We start from the raw sequence: 22,500 nt of genomic DNA, 5'->3' as shown, positions 1-22,500 counted from the left end.
CATAAGTTCTGAGGTTTTCCCAATCCCTGATATTTTCCTTTCATGTGGTTAGAAACCGGGGAAGAGCTGAGACGCTGCGTGGGCATCTGTGTCTGTGGGCATGTGTGGCGGGGTTGGGGGGGGTGTGTCTGTGGGCATGTGTGGTGGGATTGAGGGGGGGTGTGTGTCTGTGGGCATGTGTTGGGGGGGGGGGGTCTGTGTCTGTGGGCATGTGGGGGGGGTCTGTGTCTGTGGACATGTGTGGCGGGGTTGGGGGTGGGGGCTGTGTCTGTGGGCATGTGTGGGGGGGTTGGGGGGGGGGCTGTGGGCATGTGTGTGGGGGGGTTGTGGGGGTGGTGGTGTCATGGCCATGGTGGTGAGCGCTCGTTGCCATCATGCCGAGCACCGTGCCGGAGCTTGATAAAGACACCACTGAGCCCCTCAGCTGTGTCAGTTACGGCGCAGGCCTGGGAAAAAGGGGCTGTCTGCTTTTCTGAGGAAGCTGTCAGTCATCCAGCAGTCTGCTGTGGGACCGCGAGCATCTCGCCAGAGCCGAGGAGAGGAGAGGAGAGGAGAGGAGAGGAGAGGAGAGGAGAGGAGCGGAGCCGCCGTGACTGACGGCTCGACCCGGGCGCGCTGACACCAGCTGACAAGGCCTGTCAGAGCCGCGCCGGCTCCCGCGCTCCTTTCTCTCCCTTTCAATCTGGCCATCCCTCCTCCATCCCTCCTCCACCCGCTCAATCTGGCCATCCCTCCTCCATCCCTCCTCCACCCGCTCAATCTGGCCATCCCTCCTCCATCCCTCCTCCACCCGCTCAATCTGGCCACCCCTCCTCCACCCGCTCAATCTGGCCATCCCTCCTCCACCCGCTCAATCTGGCCATCCCTCCTCCACCCGCTCAATTGAATTAAAGCCAGCGCCGTGCACTTCAGCCCTAATGGGCAATGTACATTTCCTTTGGCCAGGCATGAATAAGGCTCAGAAAAGTACAGTGATGACCGGAAGAGAAATAATGATTTCCTTTTTTCTATTCTATCTTACTCTTCCCTCTCTCTCTCTCTCTCTCTCTCTCTCTCTCACTCTCTCGCTCACACATACACACACACACACACACACACACACACACACTTTTCTAAATGTTCATATTAATTTTCTCTTGGTATTCTGGACCTCATTTGCCCAATATGACTCTTAAATCAAAGTCTTCAAGGGTCTATTTTGTTGCCATGTTGGTCCCACCATGGATGTACTTTGCTGACCTGTGTTCTCTATCTCTCTCTCTCTCTCACTCACTCACTCACTCACTCACTCACACACACACACACACACACACACACACACACACACACACACACACACACACACACACACACACACACACACACACACACACACTTTTCTAAATGTTCATATTAATTTTCTCTTGGTATTCTGGACCTCATTTGCCCAATATGACTCAAATCAAAGTCTTCAAGGGTCTATTTTGTTGCCATGTCGGTCCCACCATGGATGTCCTTTGCTGACCTGTGTTCTCTCCCTCTCTCTCTGTCCTCTACAGCCCCCAACCCTTGTGCTGGGAGCGGTGGCCGCGGGCCCTGCTCACACCTCTGCCTCATCAACTACAACCAGACCTTCTCCTGCGCCTGCCCTCACCTCATGAAGCTCCAGGCCGACAAGCGCACCTGCTACGGTAAGCAACCCAGAACACGCCGTTAGCCACCACTTATCCACGCTGGTTTCATTGTGCTCTATGGCAAACCACAGCCGTCATGTATAAGTGTATATATATACTCTTTTGATCACGTGAGGGAAATTTGGTCTCTGCATTTATCCCAATCCGTGAATTAGTGAAACACACTCAGCAACACAGTGAAGTGAAGCACACACTAATCCCGGCGCAGTGAGCTGCCTGCAACAACAGCGGCAGCTCGGTGAGCAATGAGGAGTTAGGTGCCTTGCTCAAGGGCACTTCAGCCGTGCCTACTGGTCGGGGTTTAAACCAGCAACCCTCCGGTTACAAGTCCAAAGCACTAACCAGTAGGCCACGGCTGCCCCCAAATGGTAAACCACAGCCGTCATGTCATGTGCATGGTATGATATAGCACCACTGATAGACTGAGAAACAGTTTTTAGTGAAGCCCAAACATGAGAGAGATGATCTCCGCACACAATTTGTGTTCAACCTCAACTGCTGTTTCAGGGCAAAAGTGACCAGAGCCTTTCATTGTAGCTGTCAGCCATGAAAGACATGAAACACTACTGTATGCAGAGTTCCCACAATCATGGAAAACGTGGAAAAGCCATGGAATTTCAAAATCCCATTTTCCAGACCTGGAATCATCCCTCATGGAGAACATTTCGTTATACGGGCTTTTACTGTGGGACACAGTCTCCAATTGATTTTGACATAGGCTTACTAACCTATTAGAAAAGAAATGGAAACAGTTGTTGAATTTTCATTCGATAATTACATCCAACCTGTGGAGTATTGTGTTGTGGAAGGTCATGGAAATGTCATTAAATGTCTGAAAAGTCATGGAAAAGTTTTGAAATGTTGTAAATTTAAATTGGTGGGAACCGTGACTGATTTTATTTTCTTCAATATAGTTCAGAGTTGGGACACGTGCCTGCCTGCCTTCTCCTCCTTAGATTCTCATTTTATGGAGCCGCTGCCTCAGCGGTAGCCGTGTCAGATATAGTCATTTTTTACACTCTTGTATAGGATGCATGTGCTCTTTGTCTACATTGGCCTGTTGTGCTCACATTGGCAGATACTTTATGGCATGTGTCCTGAATTTCCAGCCCTGCTGTATTAATTTTCAGAGAGAGGGAGAGAGGGAGAGAGAGAGAGAGGGAGAGAGAGAGAGGGAGAGGGAGAGGGAGAGAGGGAGAGAGAGAGAGAGAGAGAGAGAGAGAGGGAGAGAGGGAGAGAGGGAGAGAGGGGGAGAGGGAGGGCTGGATGTGGGAGAGAGGGAGAGAGGGAGAGGGAGGGCTGGATGTGGGGTCTGTGGAGTGATCTTATTTTCTGGCTGGTTAAGAGCGAAGCCCTGGGATCTGGGCTGGGCTGACCGCTGGTGGGGGGCTCTTTAGTATGCAGAGGAGCCTCCTCCATCAGGCCAGTGTGGGGGCGCAGGGCACCTAGAACACGTCTCCGCCAGGTGAAGCCGTGCCGTTAGCGCAGCGCTGTTAGCGTCAGCGTTACCCCGGGCAGGGGCAGCTAGGCAAGGGACACTCCCTTTTCTCATTCGCTTTTCCCTCCCCCTTGATTCCTTTCATTCCTCTCTCTATTTTTTCTCACTCTCTTGTTTCTTTCTCTCCACCTCCCTCTATGCATCCCCCCCTCTTTCTCTTTCTCTTTCTTTGTCTCTCTGTCTCACTCGCTCATGTTTTTCTCATTCTCCAACTGCTCCCCAGCTACCACTTTACTGCTGCACAGCTAGCACATTTCTGTCAGCATGTGACCCCCCCGTCCTCCACACACGCACACACACACACACACACCACCGGGCCACATTGAAAAGCCATTTAGAAAATAAAAAAATAAAAAAACGGCAAAGGTTCGGGCAAATCAGGACCCAACCAAAAACACAATGGCCTGGCGTCTTTGTTCTGACGCTCACTGAGATGGCTGGGCTTTTGCGAATGCTCCCCAGACACGTTGGCTGCTGCAGATATTAAAGGGCATTTGTTTGAGCCTAATTGCTTTATCAGGGGGCCCGCGGGGCACTGGCGTATAAATGATTGCCTTGAAACGAATGCAGTTGACACGGTCCATCTTTTTCATTACACAAGTTAACTTCTCGTTTTTCTTGTCCCCCCCCCCCCCCTGGTCATGCAGAGTCACGTCAGTTCCTGCTGTACGCTCGGCAGATCGAGATTAGAGGAGTGGACCTGGACAACCCCTATTACAACTACATCATCTCCTTCACCGTGCCCGATATCGATAATGTGTCGGTGGTGGACTATGACGCCATGGAGCAGAGGATCTACTGGTCAGACGTGCGCACACAGACCATCAAGAGAGCCTTCATCAACGGCACCGGGGTCGAAACCGTGGTGTCAGCTGGTGAGGACTAGCAAGAGGAAACTCCTATTAGTCACATCCTCAGCTCAATTTCAATTTCAATCATTTATTATACAGGAAAATGTAAAAGTAACAGTGAGTTCCAGTTTAAGTTTAAGCTGGCTTTCAGCAGGTTCCTGTTCTGCAGCACATTAAACAGAGATCAAGTTTACAAGACACAGACACAGGATAGACAGATGCAGACACCACAGTACAACAACAACAGCAACAACAACTTGCAACACAGACAAAAGTATAGACAAAATAGATGTGTCTACCCATGTGATACTGTAATGTGTGAAGGCAGTTCTGCTGTATGCATCTTAATGCAACCTTTTGAATGCCCTCACCATCATCATCATCGTCATCACTGACCGTAAATTCAAGATGTATTGCTTCATCAGCTGACGCTGTCTTTGTATATGTTTCAAACCAGACCTGCCCAATGCCCAGGGCTTAGCAGTGGACTGGGTCTCTCGGAACCTGTTCTGGACGAGCTACGACACCAACAAGAGGCAGATCAACGTGGCGCGGCTGGATGGCTCCTTTAAGAATGCGGTCATCCAGGGCCTGGACAAGCCCCACTGCCTGGTGCTACATCCTATCCTGGGGTACAGTAGCACCAGCCACAACATCCATTTACTCCCACCTGTCACTTCATCACACACACACACACACACACACACACACACACACACACACACTTACTTAGTTTTACTCCGAAGGGAATAGTTTCACTCTTCCGTCCCTTCTCAGCCAGTCCATTTACACCACACACACACACACACACACACACACACACACACACACACACACACACACACACACACACACACACACACACCACTCCTGTCAGTCTCACACCTCTCTCCTGAGCTGCCCGTGTGGAGTTCAGCTCCCACTACTCTGACCTGACAGGCTCCATCTCTGACGTGACGTGACGTGACAGCTGACAGGTGCTCACAGCACTGGAGGAGAGATGAGTGGATTCCTCCCATACTGCACATCAGCCTTTGCATCTCCTTTTTTCATGTTTCTTCATTTTCTTTCGAGTTCTTCTGTTATCTCTCTCTATCTCTCTGTCGTGTCTATTTTTAAGTCCCCTTTCCATCCTCGCCTGCATGCATTTCTTGAAAGTTCTCTCCATCCCCAGTTCTTTCTCCTCTTCTCTCCATCCCTCTGTTTCTCCCATCTGTCTATATCTGTCCATCACTTTGAGTCCCTTTTGAACAGGCTCTGATTTACAGACATAACATAGCAAGAGAGAGAGGGGTGTTGTCATTACAGTGACTGCCAGTGAGAGTATACATTCTCTGTCTTTCCTTTCTCTCCCTCTATCTCTCTCTCGCTCTCTCGCGCTCTCTCTCTCTCTCTCTCGCACACACACAGAGAGAGCAGTGCAACATTAGCTTTCTTGGCTGCAGGGTTCAGAATGCCAGAAGCTTGTTTTTTTTTTTTTTTTTCTGGGGGTCATCAGGTCATCACCTATGACCTGCAGCCTACTCTATATTTAGCTGAAGGAGTTACTGTGGGATTTTCTGTAGACTACAAAGAGCCAGGTTGACCCATTACTAATGTCCAACAGCTGTGTGTGTTGGAGGGTACATTGGGGTTAGTGTGTCTGTACCATTAAGCTGATGAATGGAGAGCACCATACCATACTTTCTGCATAAAACTGGGCCCCATGAAAAGGAGTTTAAAACTTATAAAATTGAAGAAGGAAAAAAAAAACTCAATCTGGCTCCCTTTATGGCTTGAGGCCCAAGGCTCAGTTCAGTTTTGTTAGATGTATTGCTCACTAATAGAAGTGTGTAAAGTATATAACATGCAATAGAATAACAGTCCCACAGTGGTGTCAGATTATCAGGTCTATAAATGGAACATCGATGTATTCACTTGAGAGGCTCATAAGCCGGATATTTCAAATGTTCTCTTTTTCTGTCTCCCTCGGCCTCTTTGTTCTTGGTCTTTAGGAAACTCTACTGGACAGATGGCGACACCATCCACATGGCCAACATGGATGGCACCAACCAGACCCTCCTGTTCGCCAATCAGAAAGGGCCTGTCGGTGAGTGACCTTACGATCTAATTCACAGCGTGGTGGACACCCACCCCGACCCCATTGCCACACTGTTTCATGAGTTTGTGTGTGTGTGTGTGTGTGTGTGTGTGTGTGTGTGTGTGTGTGTGTGTGTGTGTGTGTGTGTGTGTGTGTGTGTGTGTGTGTGTGTGTGTGTGTGTGTGTGTGTGTGTGTGTGTGTGTGTGTGTGTGTGTGTGTGTGTGTGTGTGTGTGTGTGTGTGTGTGTGTGTGTGTGTGTGCTCTCGTCTGTGTGCTTTTGGCAGGTCTGTCCATTGACTTTGATGAGGAGCGCCTGTACTGGATCAGCTCGGGCAACAGCTCTATTAACCGCTGCAGGATGGACGGGTCCGACCTGGAGGTCCTGGAGGCTGCCAAGGGCAAACTGACCAAAGCCACTGCTCTGGCAATCATGGGTGAGATTTACTGACCTATTCAAAAATACATGCCCCACACACTCGCACTAAGGTGGGGATCACATTAGCCAGCGGCCAGCAGCAGGTTTCTTATTGTTCTCTATGGTTTGGCAGCGAAACGGTGGCAACGCTGGCGTGACCCTAGCGTTGAACAAGCTGAGCGTTAAACTTTCAAAGCGCAACGCAAGCGTATTCAATTGACAAACTGTTTGTGTTGCTTAGGAACGAGATAAAACTTATTATGGTCTGAGCGTTGCGTTACGTTTGCCGCTTGCCGCTGGCTGATGTGATCTTCGCCTAACACACACAGTAGACATAGTAGTAGGTTGGGTTTATTATAAAGAATTCTGCACAGAGTATTACAGTGTGGTGAGTGCAAATGAAACTTGTGACGTGTAGTTGGACGTTAAATGCGTAAGTGATGCCTTTAGCGCTGACCTGCTCTGACACGTTGTTTTGGCCCCAGGGAGCAGCCAAGTAATGCTGTATGATACATGACAACATGTGTTTGTGTAACGGAGGGTGATGGTCATGTCATCTGACAGCAAATGTTTGCATTCTGTCACAAAGAGCTCCTTTGAAAAGGACAGTTGAGTGATGCGCTGTGTGTGTGTGTGTGTGTGTGTGTGTGTGTGTGTGTGTGTGTGTGGCTGCTGACGTTGTTTGTATAAGTCCGATTCTGCGTGCGTCTCTATGAGAGCCTGATGTCCTGCTGTGCTGTGCTGTGCTTGGCAGGCGATAAGCTGTGGTGGGCAGATCATGGCTCTGACCAGGTGGGCACCTGCAACAAGAGCGACGGGGGCAACTGGAGGGTTCTGAGAAACAACACCTCACCCATGATGCACATGAAGATCTACAACGAGACCGTACAGAAAGGTGTGTGTGTGTGTCTGTGTGTGTCTGTGTGTGTGTGTGTGTGTGTGTGTGTCCTGTGTGTGTGTTTGCATGTTTGTGTCTGTGTGTGTGTGTTTCATATGTCTTATGGGTTTATTGTTGTGTCTGGAGGAGTTTTAACTCTGTGGCTCCATCTCCAGGTGGTGTGAACCTGTGCAGCAGTAACAACGGCGGCTGCTCACAGCTCTGTCTCCCCACGTCCAAAACCAGCCGGGCCTGCATGTGCACCGCTGGCTACAGCCTCAAGAGTGGACAGCAGTCCTGTGAAGGTACTGGACACAACGCCCTCACACTGACAGATAGCGCCTTCACACACACACACCCTCATACTCCCACACTGCCCACCAAGCAGCTCCAGCTCCACCTACTCAGTTCAACATCCATCCACAGCACTTGTATTAATGTGTGTGTGTGTGTGTGTGTGTGTGTGTGTGTGTGTGTGTGTGTGTGTGTGTGTGTGTGTGTGTGTGTGTGTGTGTGTGTGTGTGTGTGTGTGTGTGTGTGTGTGTGTGTGTGTGTGTGTGTGTGTGCAGGCATGGGCTCCTTCCTGTTGTACTCGGTGCATGAGGGCATCAGGGGCATCCCTCTGGACCCCTCTGATAAATCGGACGCGCTGGTGCCAGTGGCGGGCACCTCTCTGGCAGTGGGCATCGACTTCCATGCTGGTGAGGACTGCTGCTTGATGGGCCCTCTGCCGTTACATTATTTGTGATCACGTAGATTTGTGTGTGTGTGTGTATATACTGTAGTCACCTGTGTCACTATTGGTGTGTGTGGATGTCTGTATAAGCATGTATTCATTATATGGCCTCTCTCTCTCTCCATCTCTCTCTCTCCATCTCTCTCTCTCTCCATCACTCTCTCCATCTGTCCCCGTGCAGAGAATGACACCATCTACTGGGTGGACATGGGTATGAGCACCATCAGCCGAGCCAAGCGAGACCAGACCTGGAGAGAAGAGGTGGTGACCAATGGCATCGGCCGAGTGGAGGGCATCACAGTGGACTGGATTGCAGGTCTGACGTCATTCAGCGCCTTCATCTCCATGCATTCCTGCACTCTCTTTATGCACTTTTGAGATTTTAATGTTAGTTTCCTGCCCTGCATGCACGAAGGCAGCATGAGTTGTGCCATTTCAAGTGAAACAGTTGGTTTGGAAGTGAGGTTAAAGTCCAACACTTTCTCTCTCTCTCCCTCCCTCTCTTTCTCTCTCTCTCTTTCCCTCCCTCCGTCTCTTTCTCTCTCTCTCTTTCTCTCTCTCTCTCTCTCTCTCTCTCTCTCTCTCTCTCCCACACACACTCTCACATGGACACAGCCAATATTGCATTACATAACAATATTACTACCAGCTGAGCCCCTAAAAAATAATTGAAGCTAGATTTTCCAGAAAGCCAGGTGTGATTGCAAGGTAAAGCTGGAGATGATGAAGGCTTACTGGCTGAAATAGGTAATTTGACAGAGCACAAGTGCAGATTATCACAAATACCGTCCTGAAATCCCCTTACCCACCAAGCTATGGGAAATTACAACATGCAGTTTGCAGACATCTCTGTGAAAGTTCCAGAAAGCTAAAGTATCACTTTTGGTGGAAACCTCAAAACAGCCTTGAAAACCAGTGTTAGATGGACAACTATTCTTTTGACGGTCGTTGTGGTTTTTGTTTCTAAACACAGACACTCAACTGAGGTTTCAGACCTGGCTGAGTCTGTTCTTACATGCTTGAAAGGTCTTTTGAAGTATGAGATATTTTTCTAGTATTCTAGACCAGATGCCTTAGCCAGTTATTGACTGTCTGCTTAACTGTGCCAAAAGCATATACTACGGTAAGTTAATACAGAAGGTCATATGTAGCTCTTGATTTACCATCAAATTCTTTTTGTCAGGCAACATCTACTGGACAGACCAGGGCTTTGACGTTATCGAGGTGGCCCGTCTCAACGGCTCCTTCCGTTACGTTGTGATCTCCCAGGGCCTGGATAAGCCCCGCGCCATCGCCGTGCACCCCGCCAAAGGGTGGGTATCCTGGGCCAGGGGCTGTGGGAGAGCAGCAGGGGGGGGGTTGGGCCGGCTCCATAAGGGCCGTTTGTGCTGCCAGTGGAGGATTATTAATAGGCTAATATTTGCTCTGAGGTTATGATCGCAGCACTGGCTGGTACAGGATGCTGCTGTTGGGAAAGAAGAAAAACAGTTATCTCACTGTTTGAGTCGTTATTCACTTTTGTTTGTGTGTGTGTGTGTGTGTGTGTGTGAATGGGAATGGGACTGTGTGTATTATTCCTGCCTAAACTATGTTTGTGTTTGCAGTTATCTGTTCTGGACAGAGTGGGGGCAGTATCCACGTATCGAGCGCTCCCGTCTGGACGGCTCTGAGAGAGCAGTGCTGGTGAACGTCAGCATCAGCTGGCCCAACGGCATCTCCATAGATTACCCGGTCTGTACCACTGTACACACACACACACACACACACACACACACCCAGAGGGAGCCCAAAACCCATACAAATGAATTTATGTATTTATTCACCTGACTTGTCAGACCTGCACATTTAGCCAAATTACACTTTACAAATATGATCCAACATAGCAGGATGAGGTCAGAAGTGTATTTATGCTGTGTGTGTGTGTGTGTGTGTGTGTGTGTGTGTGTGTGTGTGTGTGTGTGTGTGTGTGTGTGTGTGTGTGTGTGTGTGTGTTTTTGTGTATTTAGGATGGCAAGCTGTATTGGTGTGACGCACGCACAGACAAGATTGAGCGTATTGATCTGGAGACTGGTGAGAACCGCGAGCTTGTTCTTAGCACCAACAACATGGACATGTTTGCAGTGTCTGTCTTTGAGGACTACATCTACTGGAGTGACAGGTGATGCTCCTTTATAAACCCTTTACCCCCCCCCCCCCACCACACCATCTCTCTCTTTTATCCTCGCTTGAGCTACAGATGCCGTCACAGACAACTAGACACATGTTATTATTTCAATCCCCGTTCTCTGACGTTGGTAATGGATAAATTAAGGGCTTTTCAAAGTTCCTCTGCTCCCCTTGTCACTGTCGTTATTACTGTGAGGTGTCATTTGCATGCGTGGTTAGCCAAATAAACCCGACGCTTGTTCGCCCAGTTTCCGTAGTCGTCAGACACTGCACATTTTCCGCTCTGTTGTCACACGCCAGCTGAAAACGGAGAGACATTGTCAGCCCGGCGAAGTGTTGCAGATGATGATGATGATGATGATGATGGTCTGACGTCTGTGTCCTCTGTAGAACTCATGCTAATGGATCCATTAAGAGGGGTCACAAAGACAATGCCACGGAGTCGTTGTACCTTAGGACCGGCATCGGTGTCCAGCTCAAAGACATCAAAGTCTTCAACCGCGCCAGGCAGCAAGGTGGGTGTACAGGCTTCCTGCTTTCCTAGTTCAAGCCCAAATCATTGTGTGTAGTCCTTCTCATGTGTGTGTTATAATGGTTCAAGCCCAAATTATTGTGTGTAGTCCTTCTCGTGTGTGTTATAATGGTTCAAGCCCAAATCATTGTGTGTAGTCCTTCTCATGTGTGTGTTATAATGGTTCAAGCCCAAATCATTGTGTGTAGTCCTTCTCATGTGTGTGTTATAATGGTTCAAGCCCAAATCATTGTGTGTAGTCCTTCTCATGTGTGTGTTATAATGGTTCAAGCCCAAATCATTGTGTGTAGTCCTTCTCATGTGTGTGTTATAATGGTTCAAGCCCAAATCATTGTGTGTAGTCCTTCTCATGTGTGTGTTATAATGGTTCGAGCCCAAATCATTGTGTGTAATTCTTTCTCGTGTGTTATAATGGTCCATGTTAAAATGCTAGAAATCCCTAGAAATAAAATGCTAGAAATCCCCAGAAATAAAATGCTAGAAATCCCTCTGTATGGCTTCATATTGTTTAGAAGTATTTCTCTAGTTGTAGGGATACATAGAATGAACTCTTCACCCATATGCCTTAAGGAAATGCTGTCTGAGACAAAAACATCAGAATTAACATCAAATGAGTTTCATCACTTTGTAGCACAACGTACATTTAAAAAAAAAAAAAAAAACGTTTTGTGCTAATTTGTTTTTGATTTGTGTGTATTTCTTGTTGTACCCCCCATCAGGAACCAATGTGTGCCAAATTAACAACGGTGGCTGTCAGCAGCTGTGCCTTTTCCGTGGCAACGACAAGCGCACGTGCGCCTGTGCCCACGGCATGCTGGCCGAGGACGGCAGCAGTTGCCGCGACTACGAGGGCTACCTGCTGTACTCGGAGCGCACCATCCTCAAGAGCATCCACCTATCGGACGAGACCAACCTAAACGCGCCCATCAAACCTTTCGAGGACCCCGAGCACATGAAGAACGTCATCGCGCTGGCCTTCGACTACCGCGGGGGTCCTGGTCCGGGCGGTCAGAAGCGCACAAACCGCATCTTCTTCAGCGACATCCACTTTGGCAACATCCAGCAGATCGATGACGACGGGTCCAGCCGCAAGACCATTGTGGAGAGTGAGTGCCTTTCTATGTCTCTGAATAGGCCATTTGTATACATGTTTAGCAGGTGTGTGTGTGTGTGTGTGTGTGTGTGTGTGTGTGTGTGTGTGTGTGTGTGTGTGTGTGTGTGTGTGTGTGTGTGTGTGTGTGTTTGATGGCTATAGGCGTGTGTGTGTGTGTGAAGAGTGGATGCACCTCTTTGTGTCTGTATTTGTGTAAGGGTGTACAGTACACGTTTGGTTGTCTATCCCTCTCTGTGTAAGATTGGTTTGTATTAAGGACACAAACAGACAGTGAGAGAGGGGTGTAAGGGTGCGTGAGAGAGGGGTGTAAGGGTGCATGAGAGAGGGGTGTAAGGGTGCGTGAGAGAGGGGTGTAAGGGTGCGTGAGAGAGGGGTGTAAGGGTGCATGAGAGAGGGGTGTAAGGGTGCATGAGAGAGGGGTGTAAGGGTGCATGAGAGAGGGGTGTAAGGGTGCATGAGAGAGGGGTGTAAGGGTGCATGAGTGCATGAGAGAGGGGTGTAAGGGTGTGTGAGAGAGTGTGGCTCATCTGCGTTTCTTGTCGACCTCTGGAGTCTGTGCGTGGAACTCTGCCACTCTGATAAATGAGTTCTGCTCAGGAGAAATTAGAGTAATGCTTCACTCTGAGCAGCCACTGTTTCTCTTTTAGCTCTGCAATGCAATTTCACCAGCTCCTAAATCCTGGGTCGACATGCATTGTTGAGCTGCTAATGTTTAGCTAATGTTAGTGATATCACTACCCCACCAAGTGTTTCGTTGGTTATTAGATTCAGTGGCTTCTTCTTTTACTTAATGCTCAGTCGCTGAGAAAGTGTTTTGACCTTGAAGTACCTCACTTTCTAAAGGATCATTGCAATAAGAGGCCATGCGTTTTAAAAAAAGCTTTCCACAGCCTCTCCGTGCGGTGGTCAGTAGCCTTAATCTTCTGCCGCTCTGACCCATCCCAAGCCTCCCTCTGCTGAGCGACGCTCTTTCTCTTCCACAAATGACTGAATGTCATATTCTATCTCACCCTCGCTTCCTCATTTTGAAGGCTAACATAACAGAGCACCCCCAGAGAATATGCGTAACAGCCCCCCCCATACACACACACACACACACACACACACACTATCTCTCTGTCTGTCTGTCTGTTTGTCTCTCTGTCTGTCTGTCTCTCTCTCTCTCTCCTCACACACACACCATCTCTCTGTCTGTCTGTCTCTCTCTCTCTATCTCTATCTCTCTCTTTTTCTCTCTCTTATCCCACACTCACAGACACACACACACACACACACACACACACACACACACACACACACACACACACTCCCACTATCCTGCTGATGGAAGTAGAACAAATAACAAATGGGACCCAATTTTGTATCCAATGGACAAAGAGTCCTGAGACGGCTGGTGTGTAATTAGAGTGGGGCCCGGCTCGGTGGAGATTAGAGGAGAGGGGGAGACTGACAGGTAGGAGAGGGTGCCGAGACCTGCTCTCCAGAGCCACATCTCTTCTCCGTAATTACAGGCAAAATTGAGAACAAATGATGCTTGATCCAGTTAAAACCCTCCAGAGCAGACTCACTCGGTCGCCATTTTTGTTCCTATCACACACAATCAAACTTTAATTTGCTTGTTACATTTTCCAGCCAACGCAAGAATGGAGACAAAATAGACTTGAAATACTTTCGCCAAGTCCTCAGAGAAGTCACATTATACATACAGACCGATTACAAAGCAAAACTTCAGTGATCGTATAACAGTCCTACCAGAACAAAACTTCAGTGATCGTATAACAGTCCTGCCAGTGCTGAGCATATTGCCCTGCATGGAGATGTGTAGTTGGTATAATACATTATATTTACTGACTGTTAATGCATAATCCGGCCATTACTGCAATGATAAAACCAGGGACACATTCCAGTCCCTCCCTTAACAGGAAATGAGATATCCACAGTCAGTTGCATAGCTGTCGATGCAGCATAGAACGCTTGTGTCGGGAGGCTTCTTCCTCTATCCGTGAGGCGGCGGTGTCTCCAGCTCCACGGGGTTGAACGGCTGTACCGTGTCGCGGCCCGGTAGGGGGCAGTAATCCCAGCATGCCTTGCAGTCGCGACTGCGGTGCCAGCTCAGGCCTAGCAGCTCCTGGCGGAACTTGTGCGACATGAAGACGTAGAGCACGGGGTTGGCCACGGTGGAGGAGGACGCCAGCAGACGGGCGAAGATGGCGAAGGCGCGGTAGTGGGGCGAGCCGGCGGTCCGGGCGCCCACCAGCAGGAACATGAGCACGTACGAGGGCAGCCAGCAGACGGTGAAGACCAGCACCAGCAGGGCGGACGTCTGGGTCACCTGGCTCTGGTAGCGCTCCAGCTGTGGCGCGCGTCCACGGCGGCTGGTCCGGCGCAGGAAGCAGTAGATCTTGGCGTACATGAGCACGATGACGGCCAGCGGCAGCGCGAAGGCCACCAGGAAGAGCGCGACGCTGTAGACCAGCTGGCTCTGGTCGGACAGGAAGGCGAAGCAGTGGACGGGGCCCATCACGGTGCCCACGGCGCGGATGGCGAACTGCGGAGCGGCCAGCGCGCACGCCGGCACCCACAGCAGCGCGGCGGCGACGCCCAGCCAGCGGCCGGCCCGCCAGCGCCCCCCGAAGGCCCACGCCGGGTGCACCACCGTCAGGTAGCGCGACACGGCCAGCGCCGACAGCGTGAAGACGCTGGCCGCGTTGCAGGCCACGCCCAGGAAGCTGACGCACTTGCACAGGAGGTCACCGAAGGGCCAGGTGCCCAGGGCGATGGCGGCGGTGTGGAAGGGCAGGCAGGTGAGCAGCAGCAGGTCGGACGCGCTCAGCGCCAGCAGCAGAGTGTCGGTGCCGTGCGCCGGCCCGACCCCCACCCTCCTCCTCCTCCTCCTCCTCGCCAGGACGAAGATCACCAGCGAGTGGCCCGTGACGCCCGTCAGCATGATGAGAGCGTCCAGCGTGGGCACTAGCAGCTGCTGCGTGTCCCAGTCCATCCTGCTGCGCGGCGCGCCGCTGGCGTTCCCGCCGCCGGACCCGTTAACGGCTCCCGCCTCGCTCATGCCCATCTGGCTTCCTCAGCGTCTGACGCTAACGTGGCTAATTAGTCTGACCACTGTTGGAACGAGGACTGCAGAGGAGCATCAGAGTGACACCTCCCTCCCCCTCCTCCTCTCCCTCTCACACGCCCTTTTCCCACTTGCGCACTACGGTGATAATTTCCCCACTCTCACGCTGCTACTGCTTCAAGCGGCGCCAGCTTGCTAATTGGAGTGTCGACGTGGTCATAACACCGTTTGCTCGACATGTTTTCACGGGCAGCGTCTGGACACTATGTCCATTCCGTTCGCGTCCACAAGGTTTTTTTACGATCTGTATTCCCAGTTATGAGCAGTTAGCGCACACACTCACACACACACTCACACATCACACTCCCTGAGGTGTGCCTTCATCGACCAGTTTCCGTCGGTTTCTAATTCTGGTTGGTCGTTGGCAGATAACAGGTGGAAAGTATTAAGCTCTCATCATGTAATGTTTACTCTCTCCAGGTCCTCCTGCGTCCAGCGAAACCCGAGTCCAGGAACATTAGATTTAATCCAGAGACGTTTCTTTCTAAATTATCCTGAAAGTGCTTTCATGTGTCTTGGCAGGGTGTTGCATGTAAATTTCATTGACGTGCGGTAAAAAAAGAAATTAAATAGAAGTATCGAAGCCCAGACACCCACTGCGCTGCACCGTTATTGATTTTTCTGAAACCAGGCAACGGTGTAGAGAAGTCCTTCCACTGGACGCCCACTGCCCGGCCGCATTAAAATCGGTCAATTCTACTTGATGCTGAGTGCTCGTCCTGACTCTCCTGTCGTCTGCCCACAAGAGTCTCTCCAGATGTGTGTGTCCTCACCATGTCCCTCACAGATTCCCGTGGTGGTGTGCGTGTGTGTTTTTTGGAGTGTGTGTGTGTGTGTGTGTGAGTCATGGTAGATAATCCAGCCTCCCAACCTCTTTGTTGCCAGGTTGGAGTGCTGTCCTCAACGGCACACACACACACACACACACACACACACACACACACACACACACACACACACACACACACACACACACACACTTTTTGTTTGCTTACAACCAGGAAGCCTGGGATGAGGAGGAGCAGATTGCTCTGATTGGCAATACACACACACACACATTATGCTCATATGCGCGCGCACACACACGTGCACTCACAAGCACACAAACTCTTCGAACATGTGTGCAGCACTTCCTCATACATTATGAGCTGGATTCTTTGTCAATGTGATCAAGAGTGCATTGTGCATAGTGAGGGTTCCAGCCTTGACCTCTGGCCATGCTGAATACTGATTAAGCTGCTCAGTACCAGTTCACCTCCCCCATGTGTGTTCCCTTTGTGCGGTCACTCACCAAGCACCCCTACCCAGGGTGGTGGGCAAAACCACGGACAAAACCATACTGTTCCTCATGTACCTGCCCTTGACTGGATGTGACATAACCAGCAGGGCTGTCTTGCGTAATGGCTCCACTCCTTCAGCTCAGCTGAGCACGGCATCGTTCACGAGGCGAAAGCGCTCTGACCAGCGTCCTTTTATTGACTTCGGTCAGAGGCTGGGGACGTTCGGGCTCGTTACAGTGTCCCGAGAGTGGCCGTAAAATGTGGGTCCACGCCATAACGTGGGCGGCTGGGGGCTTCCAAATGGACTCGTCGGTTTACCCTGCGGATCCCAGGTGTTGCACCACTCCTTCCGAGGCCCCCAGCGAATGTCCGCCATCATAGTGGACAAACAAACGCCGGCTCAGATAAGAGCGAGGAGGAGCGACGAGGCGGATGCTTTTAGCACAGTGGGAGTTGTTTCTGGTCCCGTGGACCAAAATAAAAAGCTTTTGCTGGAAGTTGACCTCGTCACCCTGACCCTGTGTTCCCGTGGCGACTGAAGCACTTCCAGAAGCGCGCTCTTCCTGGAATAACAAGTGGCCCTGAATCCAACACATCCACGGGGAGCAGCGCTTGTGTTCTAAGGCAGTGGGCCATGAAATGACAGGATGATACTGAGTCTTTAAACACACTCCAGAAACAGCAGGCAGAGCCAACACACACACACACATGCACCCACCCACACGCACGTACACACGCGCACACACAAACGCACACATGCACTTGAATGTATGCAAACACTAACCCTTTACATGGTTACACGCACACACATACAGACACACACACACACACACACACACACACACACACACACACACACACACACACACACACAAACTTTGAGATGTACCGTGATGATCAGCATGCAAGCACATTCACAAAACGCTGTGGCTTTAATCTCTTGCCAAGACCTCCAGCCACATACACAAACACAGCAGAAAGAAGGCACCACATAAAAGTGTACATGAGTCTTCCATACACAATCACGCACACGCACATGCACACATGCACATGCACACACACACACTCACACACACACACACACACACATGCACGCACACAAACACACACACACGCACACAAACACACGCACACACACACACGCACATGCACACACACACATGCACACACACACACAGACACACATGCACACACACATGCACATACACACACGTACACAAACACACACACATGCACACAGACACACACACACGCACACATACGCACACACACACACACACACACACACACACACACACACACACACAGAGAGCCCTCTCCTCCTTCACAGTTTAATTGGGACAGGCAGCGAGTGTGTGAGCCAGTGGCGTACCCCTCTGCCACTGATCCGTCTGGAGCGGCCGGCGAGTGGGCCACCGTCCAGCACCGAGAGCCATCAGAGCGTCAGACGGGCCTCACGCTCTTCCAAGGCCCGGGGCCTGGTGGTGGTGGTGGTGGTGGTGGTGGTGTGTGTGTGTGTGTGTGTGTGTGTGTGTAGGGTGTGGGGGGCGTCTCTGCTGGAGAGAAGCCAGGGCGCTGGCACTTGGCCTGCGGAGAGAAATGAGCTGCATCTGCGGAGCCGGGTGCCCCGGGGGGCTAGACGGGCAGACGTGGCCGCGGGGGGGGGGGTGCCCGCCGCTGTCGGACGCTGCTTACAGAGACTGAGCCGCAGGTGCACTCTCCCCCGCAGCGCTGGGCCTGAAGGATGCCATGTCCTTGTCCTCACGTGTCCACCAGAGGAGGCGCTGTGATGCTGTTTGACCAATCAACACTCTATTTCTCACGGTATTACAGGACAGGTGTGAGTTCTGGTCAGTCGTGTGTGATGGAGCTGTGTGTATGGAGCTGACCGACTCGGCTAATTGTACATCCTCAGTTGTTCACTGTTCTCTTTCCTCTCTCCTGCAGATGTGGGTTCGGTGGAGGGTCTGGCGTATCACCGCGCGTGGGACACCCTGTACTGGACCAGCTACACCACCTCCACCATTACCCGCCACACGGTGGACCAGAGCCGCCCGGGGGCCTTCGAGCGTGACACCGTGGTCACCATGTCCAGTGACGACCACCCGCGAGCGTTTGTGCTGGACGAGTGTCAGAAGTAAGTATCCATCGCAGCAGACCTCCAGTCTGTCGTCTTTATATAATCCTAATTACCCAAGCTCTCTTCCAATATGCAGCATCCATAGAGCTTTGCTTTGTGTGTTCAGTAGTTCAGTAGGGTGTATATTTCCACATTGTAGGACTATGAAACTGTATTTGACTTTGGTGATGGTCTTTAACTCCCGGGGGGAGCCGTGGCCTACTGGTTAGAGCTTCGGACTTCTAACCGGAAGGTTGCCGGTTCGAACCCCGACCAGTAGGCACAGCTGAAGTGCCTTTGAGCAAGGCACCTAACCCCTCACTGCTCCCCGAGCGCCGCTGTTGTAGCAGACAGCTCACTGCGCCGGGATTAGTGTGTGTGCTTCACCTCACTGTGTGTTCACTGTGTGCTGAGTGTGTTTCACTAAATCACGGATTGGGATAAATGCCAAAGAGACCAAATTTCCCTCACGGCATCAAAAGACTTATACTTATGCCCCCTCCCCCCTCTCCCCTAGTCTGATTTTGTGGTGATGACCTTTAACCCCCTCCCCTCTCCCCTAGTCTGATGTTGTGGTGATGACCTTTAACCCCCTCCCCTCTCCCCTAGTCTGATGTTGTGGTGATGACCTTTAACCCCCTCCCTTCTCCCCCCTAGTCTGATGTTCTGGACCAACTGGAACGAGCAGTCGCCCAGCATCATGCGCTCCTCGTTGGGGGGCGCCAACGTGCTGATCATCATCGGCACCGACATCCGCACCCCCAACGGCCTGGCCATCGACCACCGCGCCGAGAAGCTCTACTTCAGCGACGCCACACTGGACAAGATTGAGCGCTGTGAATATGATGGCAGCCATCGCATTGTGAGTTTATAAGTGTGTGTGTGTGTGTGTGTGTGTGTGTGTTGGGGAAGAAGAATCATTTTACAGATTTCTTCGTAGCTGTGGGTTTATGTACAGTATGTACACTATGTAAGTCTACACACATACCTTTTTAAGGGTGTCCAGTATGTGTAGCTGATCATTATCTGTGTGTCTGTGTGTGTGTGTGTGTGTGTGTGTGTGTAGGTGGTGCTGAAGAACGAGCCGGTGCATCCGTTTGGGCTGGCGGTGTACGCGGACTACATCTTCTGGACGGACTGGGTGCGGCGGGCGGTGCTGAGGGCCGACACGGACGGCAGGGACCTGAAGGTGCTGCGCGCGGACATCCCTCAGCAGCCCATGGGCATCATCGCCGTGGCCAACGACACCAACAGCTGTAAGACCCACACACACACACACACTCACACACACACACACACAGTCACTCACACACACACACACACACACACACACACTCATGCACACTCACTCACACACACACACTCACACACACGCACACACACACACACTCTCTCACACACACACACACACACTCACACACACTCACACACACTCAAATTAACCTTGAAAATGTGTGTTTGCTTAGATTTACATTGACATTTACATTTACATGTCATTTGCATTTCTATTTCAATGCAGCATTGTGTGTAATTCTAAATGCCCCAAAGATATTATGATAGTGTGTGATGTATTCACTTGGCTTTGCATATTAGGCATTTTATGAAGCATCACAGCTTGCTTGACCTTTACTTTGGACACATCTCAGCAGGTAACCTCTCACTCCCTCTCCATTTCTCCCTGAAGGTGAATTCTCCCCATGCCACAACAACAATGGTGGCTGCCAGGACCTGTGTCTCCTCACCGCAGATGGCCGGGTCAACTGCAGCTGCAGAGGAGACCGCAAGCTCCTGCCTGACCAGTCATGCGTCGGTAAGAGAGAGGGAACAAATGAGCGAGAGAGGGGGAAAGAAAAGGGTTGTGAGAAAGAGAGAGAGAAAGAGGCAGAGGAAGGAAAACAGAAAGGCCATTATGAGTGTGAATTACAAGCAAACACACATTTGCAGCTGGCGCTATGGCAACAGAGTAATTAGCCTCGTTAGGCCCTTGTCAAATATTTATCCATGTTGTTTGAGAGGTTGGAGATGGAGTCTTGTGGTTTTGGATGTTGTGCATTTGAGTATACATCCCTGTTAGCTCACCAAATATGTAATGATATATAAATATTGAGAGTGTGTGTTTGATTATGTTACCCTGCGTAAAGCCTAGTAGTGAAGATAATAGTACCGAAGTACCGAAGCCATGACGTTGTCAAGGCAGTCATTTCTAAATTGGGATCTAAACAAATCAATCTAACCATAGTTGTGACCATAGCGGTGGCTTTCTAATTCTTAATCTATTTGAATAGCGTTTCTAAGATTTTAGTATAATTGTTTTACACTGTAGGAATCCCATTCTACAACATATATTCATACCAACACAACCAAAATTGTTTAGGTTTTATTTTGGCATGGGTTTTGTTACGGAATACCGTCACTACAGTTGAGTATGCGCTCTGACTGCCATACCAACGGGCCTGGCTCTTTGGCGTTGCGGTCAAGCTGCAGGTTTAGTGCCCCGGAGACCTGGGTTCAAGACCGGGTGGTGTCACTGCTCTCTCCCTTCGCTACAGGTTTCCATAAAAGAGAGCTGCATACAGTATACTGTAACTTCACTGCATGAATTGCCACCATATTGGCCTTTATTGACACACCGGACACCAACGGCAGCACACTTGGCACAGATAAAAGGCTTGCTATAATGGGAACGCCTGTCTTTTGGTGATTGTAATTGCTGATATTGTTTTTTGAACGTTAGGGTGGGGTGGACTCACCCAGGTCACAGAACTGTGTAGTGTGTAGTCTTGGGTGATGTGCTGTCTTTTCAATGGCCATTGTGTTCATCTGTCCCTCACATAATAATATACCATGAACATGAATGTAAAGATGATACCAGTATTACTGTAGTTGCCCTAGGACGTGTTTTCAAAGTAGCTTGTTAAATATTGTCTAAGGATTTCTTTTATGTTTATTGGCCTACTTGTTCTCAATACGTCAGTTCCTAACAACACATTAATGTGAGCACTTAATTTCATCCTGGTGTATATCGTGACTGGATGTAGAGCATGAGTCATTGCGAGGCTCATTCCAGCAATCATTCTGAGGCTCATTCCAGCAATCATTCTCTTCACTGTGTGATTCCAGCCCAGAACATGTCCTGCAGCAGTGTGGATAACTTTGAGTGCGGGAACGGAGACTGCATCGACTACAGCCTCACCTGCGATGGCAGACCCCACTGCAAGGACAAGTCTGACGAGAAGCAATCATACTGTGGTAAGGCTTGTGTGTGTGTGCTTGTGTGTGTGTGTGTGTTTTCAGAAAAATATGGTGAGCGAGATTGAGAAAATACACTTATGTGTGCTAAGTACATCTTTACTTGTACACATGCACACAAGTCCTAATGGTGCATTTCTCTGTGTTGGTCAACTGTTGGATGACCCCGTGCTCTGGTGTGTTCTCCCCAGCTAACCGCGTGTGTAAGAAGGGCTTCCGACGCTGTGCCAACGGGCGCTGCATTGGGCTGCCGGTCTGGTGTGACGGCACTGACGACTGTGGAGACCGCTCCGATGAGCTGCACTGCAATGGTAACGACCTGCCCAGCCTCGCAGTGGACGGTCCCAGCACTGCATGGAGCCGATCAGAATGCCTAATTTGAGTGTGCGTCTCTCTCTCTCTCTGTGTGTGTGTGTGTGTGTGTCTCAGTGACCCTCTGTGCTGCTGGGGAGTTCCAGTGTGCCTCGGCTACAGGCTGCATCGCCAACTCCACCCGCTGCAACCAGGTGGTGGACTGTGAGGACGCCAGTGATGAGATGAACTGCAGTGAGTTCACACACACACACACACACACACACACACACACACACACACACACACACACACACACACACACACACACATACTGGCCTTAAGGGTTCTCCTCTCCCAAATATTACAGATGGTTTAATGTTCATCTGATTAATACAGACCATTTGAAAACGCACACATGGACACACACGGACACACACACCCACACAAACAAACACAGAGCTCTGCTGTGTGTTCAGGTCCAACGG

The 22,500-nt window shown here is 50.4% G+C and overlaps 2 protein-coding genes across 2 annotated transcripts in view; one reads left to right on the top strand and one right to left on the bottom strand.

The window, feature by feature from the left end:
- lrp1ab (low density lipoprotein receptor-related protein 1Ab) overlaps positions 1–22,500 on the top strand; it is a 137,279-nt gene that overhangs the window by 79,544 nt on the left and 35,235 nt on the right. Inside the window, exons 28-49 of the mRNA XM_076276929.1 lie at positions 1,539–1,670; positions 3,819–4,046; positions 4,480–4,654; positions 6,017–6,111; positions 6,388–6,537; positions 7,273–7,413; positions 7,572–7,700; positions 7,965–8,096; positions 8,313–8,447; positions 9,315–9,444; positions 9,736–9,862; positions 10,138–10,289; positions 10,688–10,812; positions 11,549–11,935; positions 18,301–18,490; positions 19,130–19,334; positions 19,539–19,728; positions 20,157–20,282; positions 21,593–21,721; positions 21,913–22,032; positions 22,151–22,267; positions 22,492–22,500. The exon at positions 22,492–22,500 is cut by the window's right edge and continues 141 nt beyond it. Of these exons, the coding sequence (XP_076133044.1) occupies positions 1,539–1,670; positions 3,819–4,046; positions 4,480–4,654; positions 6,017–6,111; positions 6,388–6,537; positions 7,273–7,413; positions 7,572–7,700; positions 7,965–8,096; positions 8,313–8,447; positions 9,315–9,444; positions 9,736–9,862; positions 10,138–10,289; positions 10,688–10,812; positions 11,549–11,935; positions 18,301–18,490; positions 19,130–19,334; positions 19,539–19,728; positions 20,157–20,282; positions 21,593–21,721; positions 21,913–22,032; positions 22,151–22,267; positions 22,492–22,500 (3,324 nt within the window). The remainder of the gene's footprint in view (positions 1–1,538; positions 1,671–3,818; positions 4,047–4,479; positions 4,655–6,016; positions 6,112–6,387; positions 6,538–7,272; positions 7,414–7,571; positions 7,701–7,964; positions 8,097–8,312; positions 8,448–9,314; positions 9,445–9,735; positions 9,863–10,137; positions 10,290–10,687; positions 10,813–11,548; positions 11,936–18,300; positions 18,491–19,129; positions 19,335–19,538; positions 19,729–20,156; positions 20,283–21,592; positions 21,722–21,912; positions 22,033–22,150; positions 22,268–22,491) is intronic.
- Positions 13,940–15,013, bottom strand: LOC143114906 (somatostatin receptor type 3). Its single transcript, XM_076276744.1, has one exon. The coding sequence runs from the start codon at positions 15,011–15,013 to the stop codon at positions 13,940–13,942; it is 1,074 nt and encodes a 357-aa protein (XP_076132859.1).

Source organism: Alosa pseudoharengus, unplaced genomic scaffold, assembly GCF_046254945.1.
Source record: "Alosa pseudoharengus isolate Yale_2024_CS ecotype anadromous, Long Island Sound unplaced genomic scaffold, YU_APseudo_1.1 YU_APseudo_1.1_scf_9, whole genome shotgun sequence".
Classification (NCBI taxonomy): domain Eukaryota; kingdom Metazoa; phylum Chordata; class Actinopteri; order Clupeiformes; family Clupeidae; genus Alosa; species Alosa pseudoharengus.
Note: the sequence above shows the minus strand (reverse complement) of the source record. Positions and strands in the feature narration are given on the sequence as shown.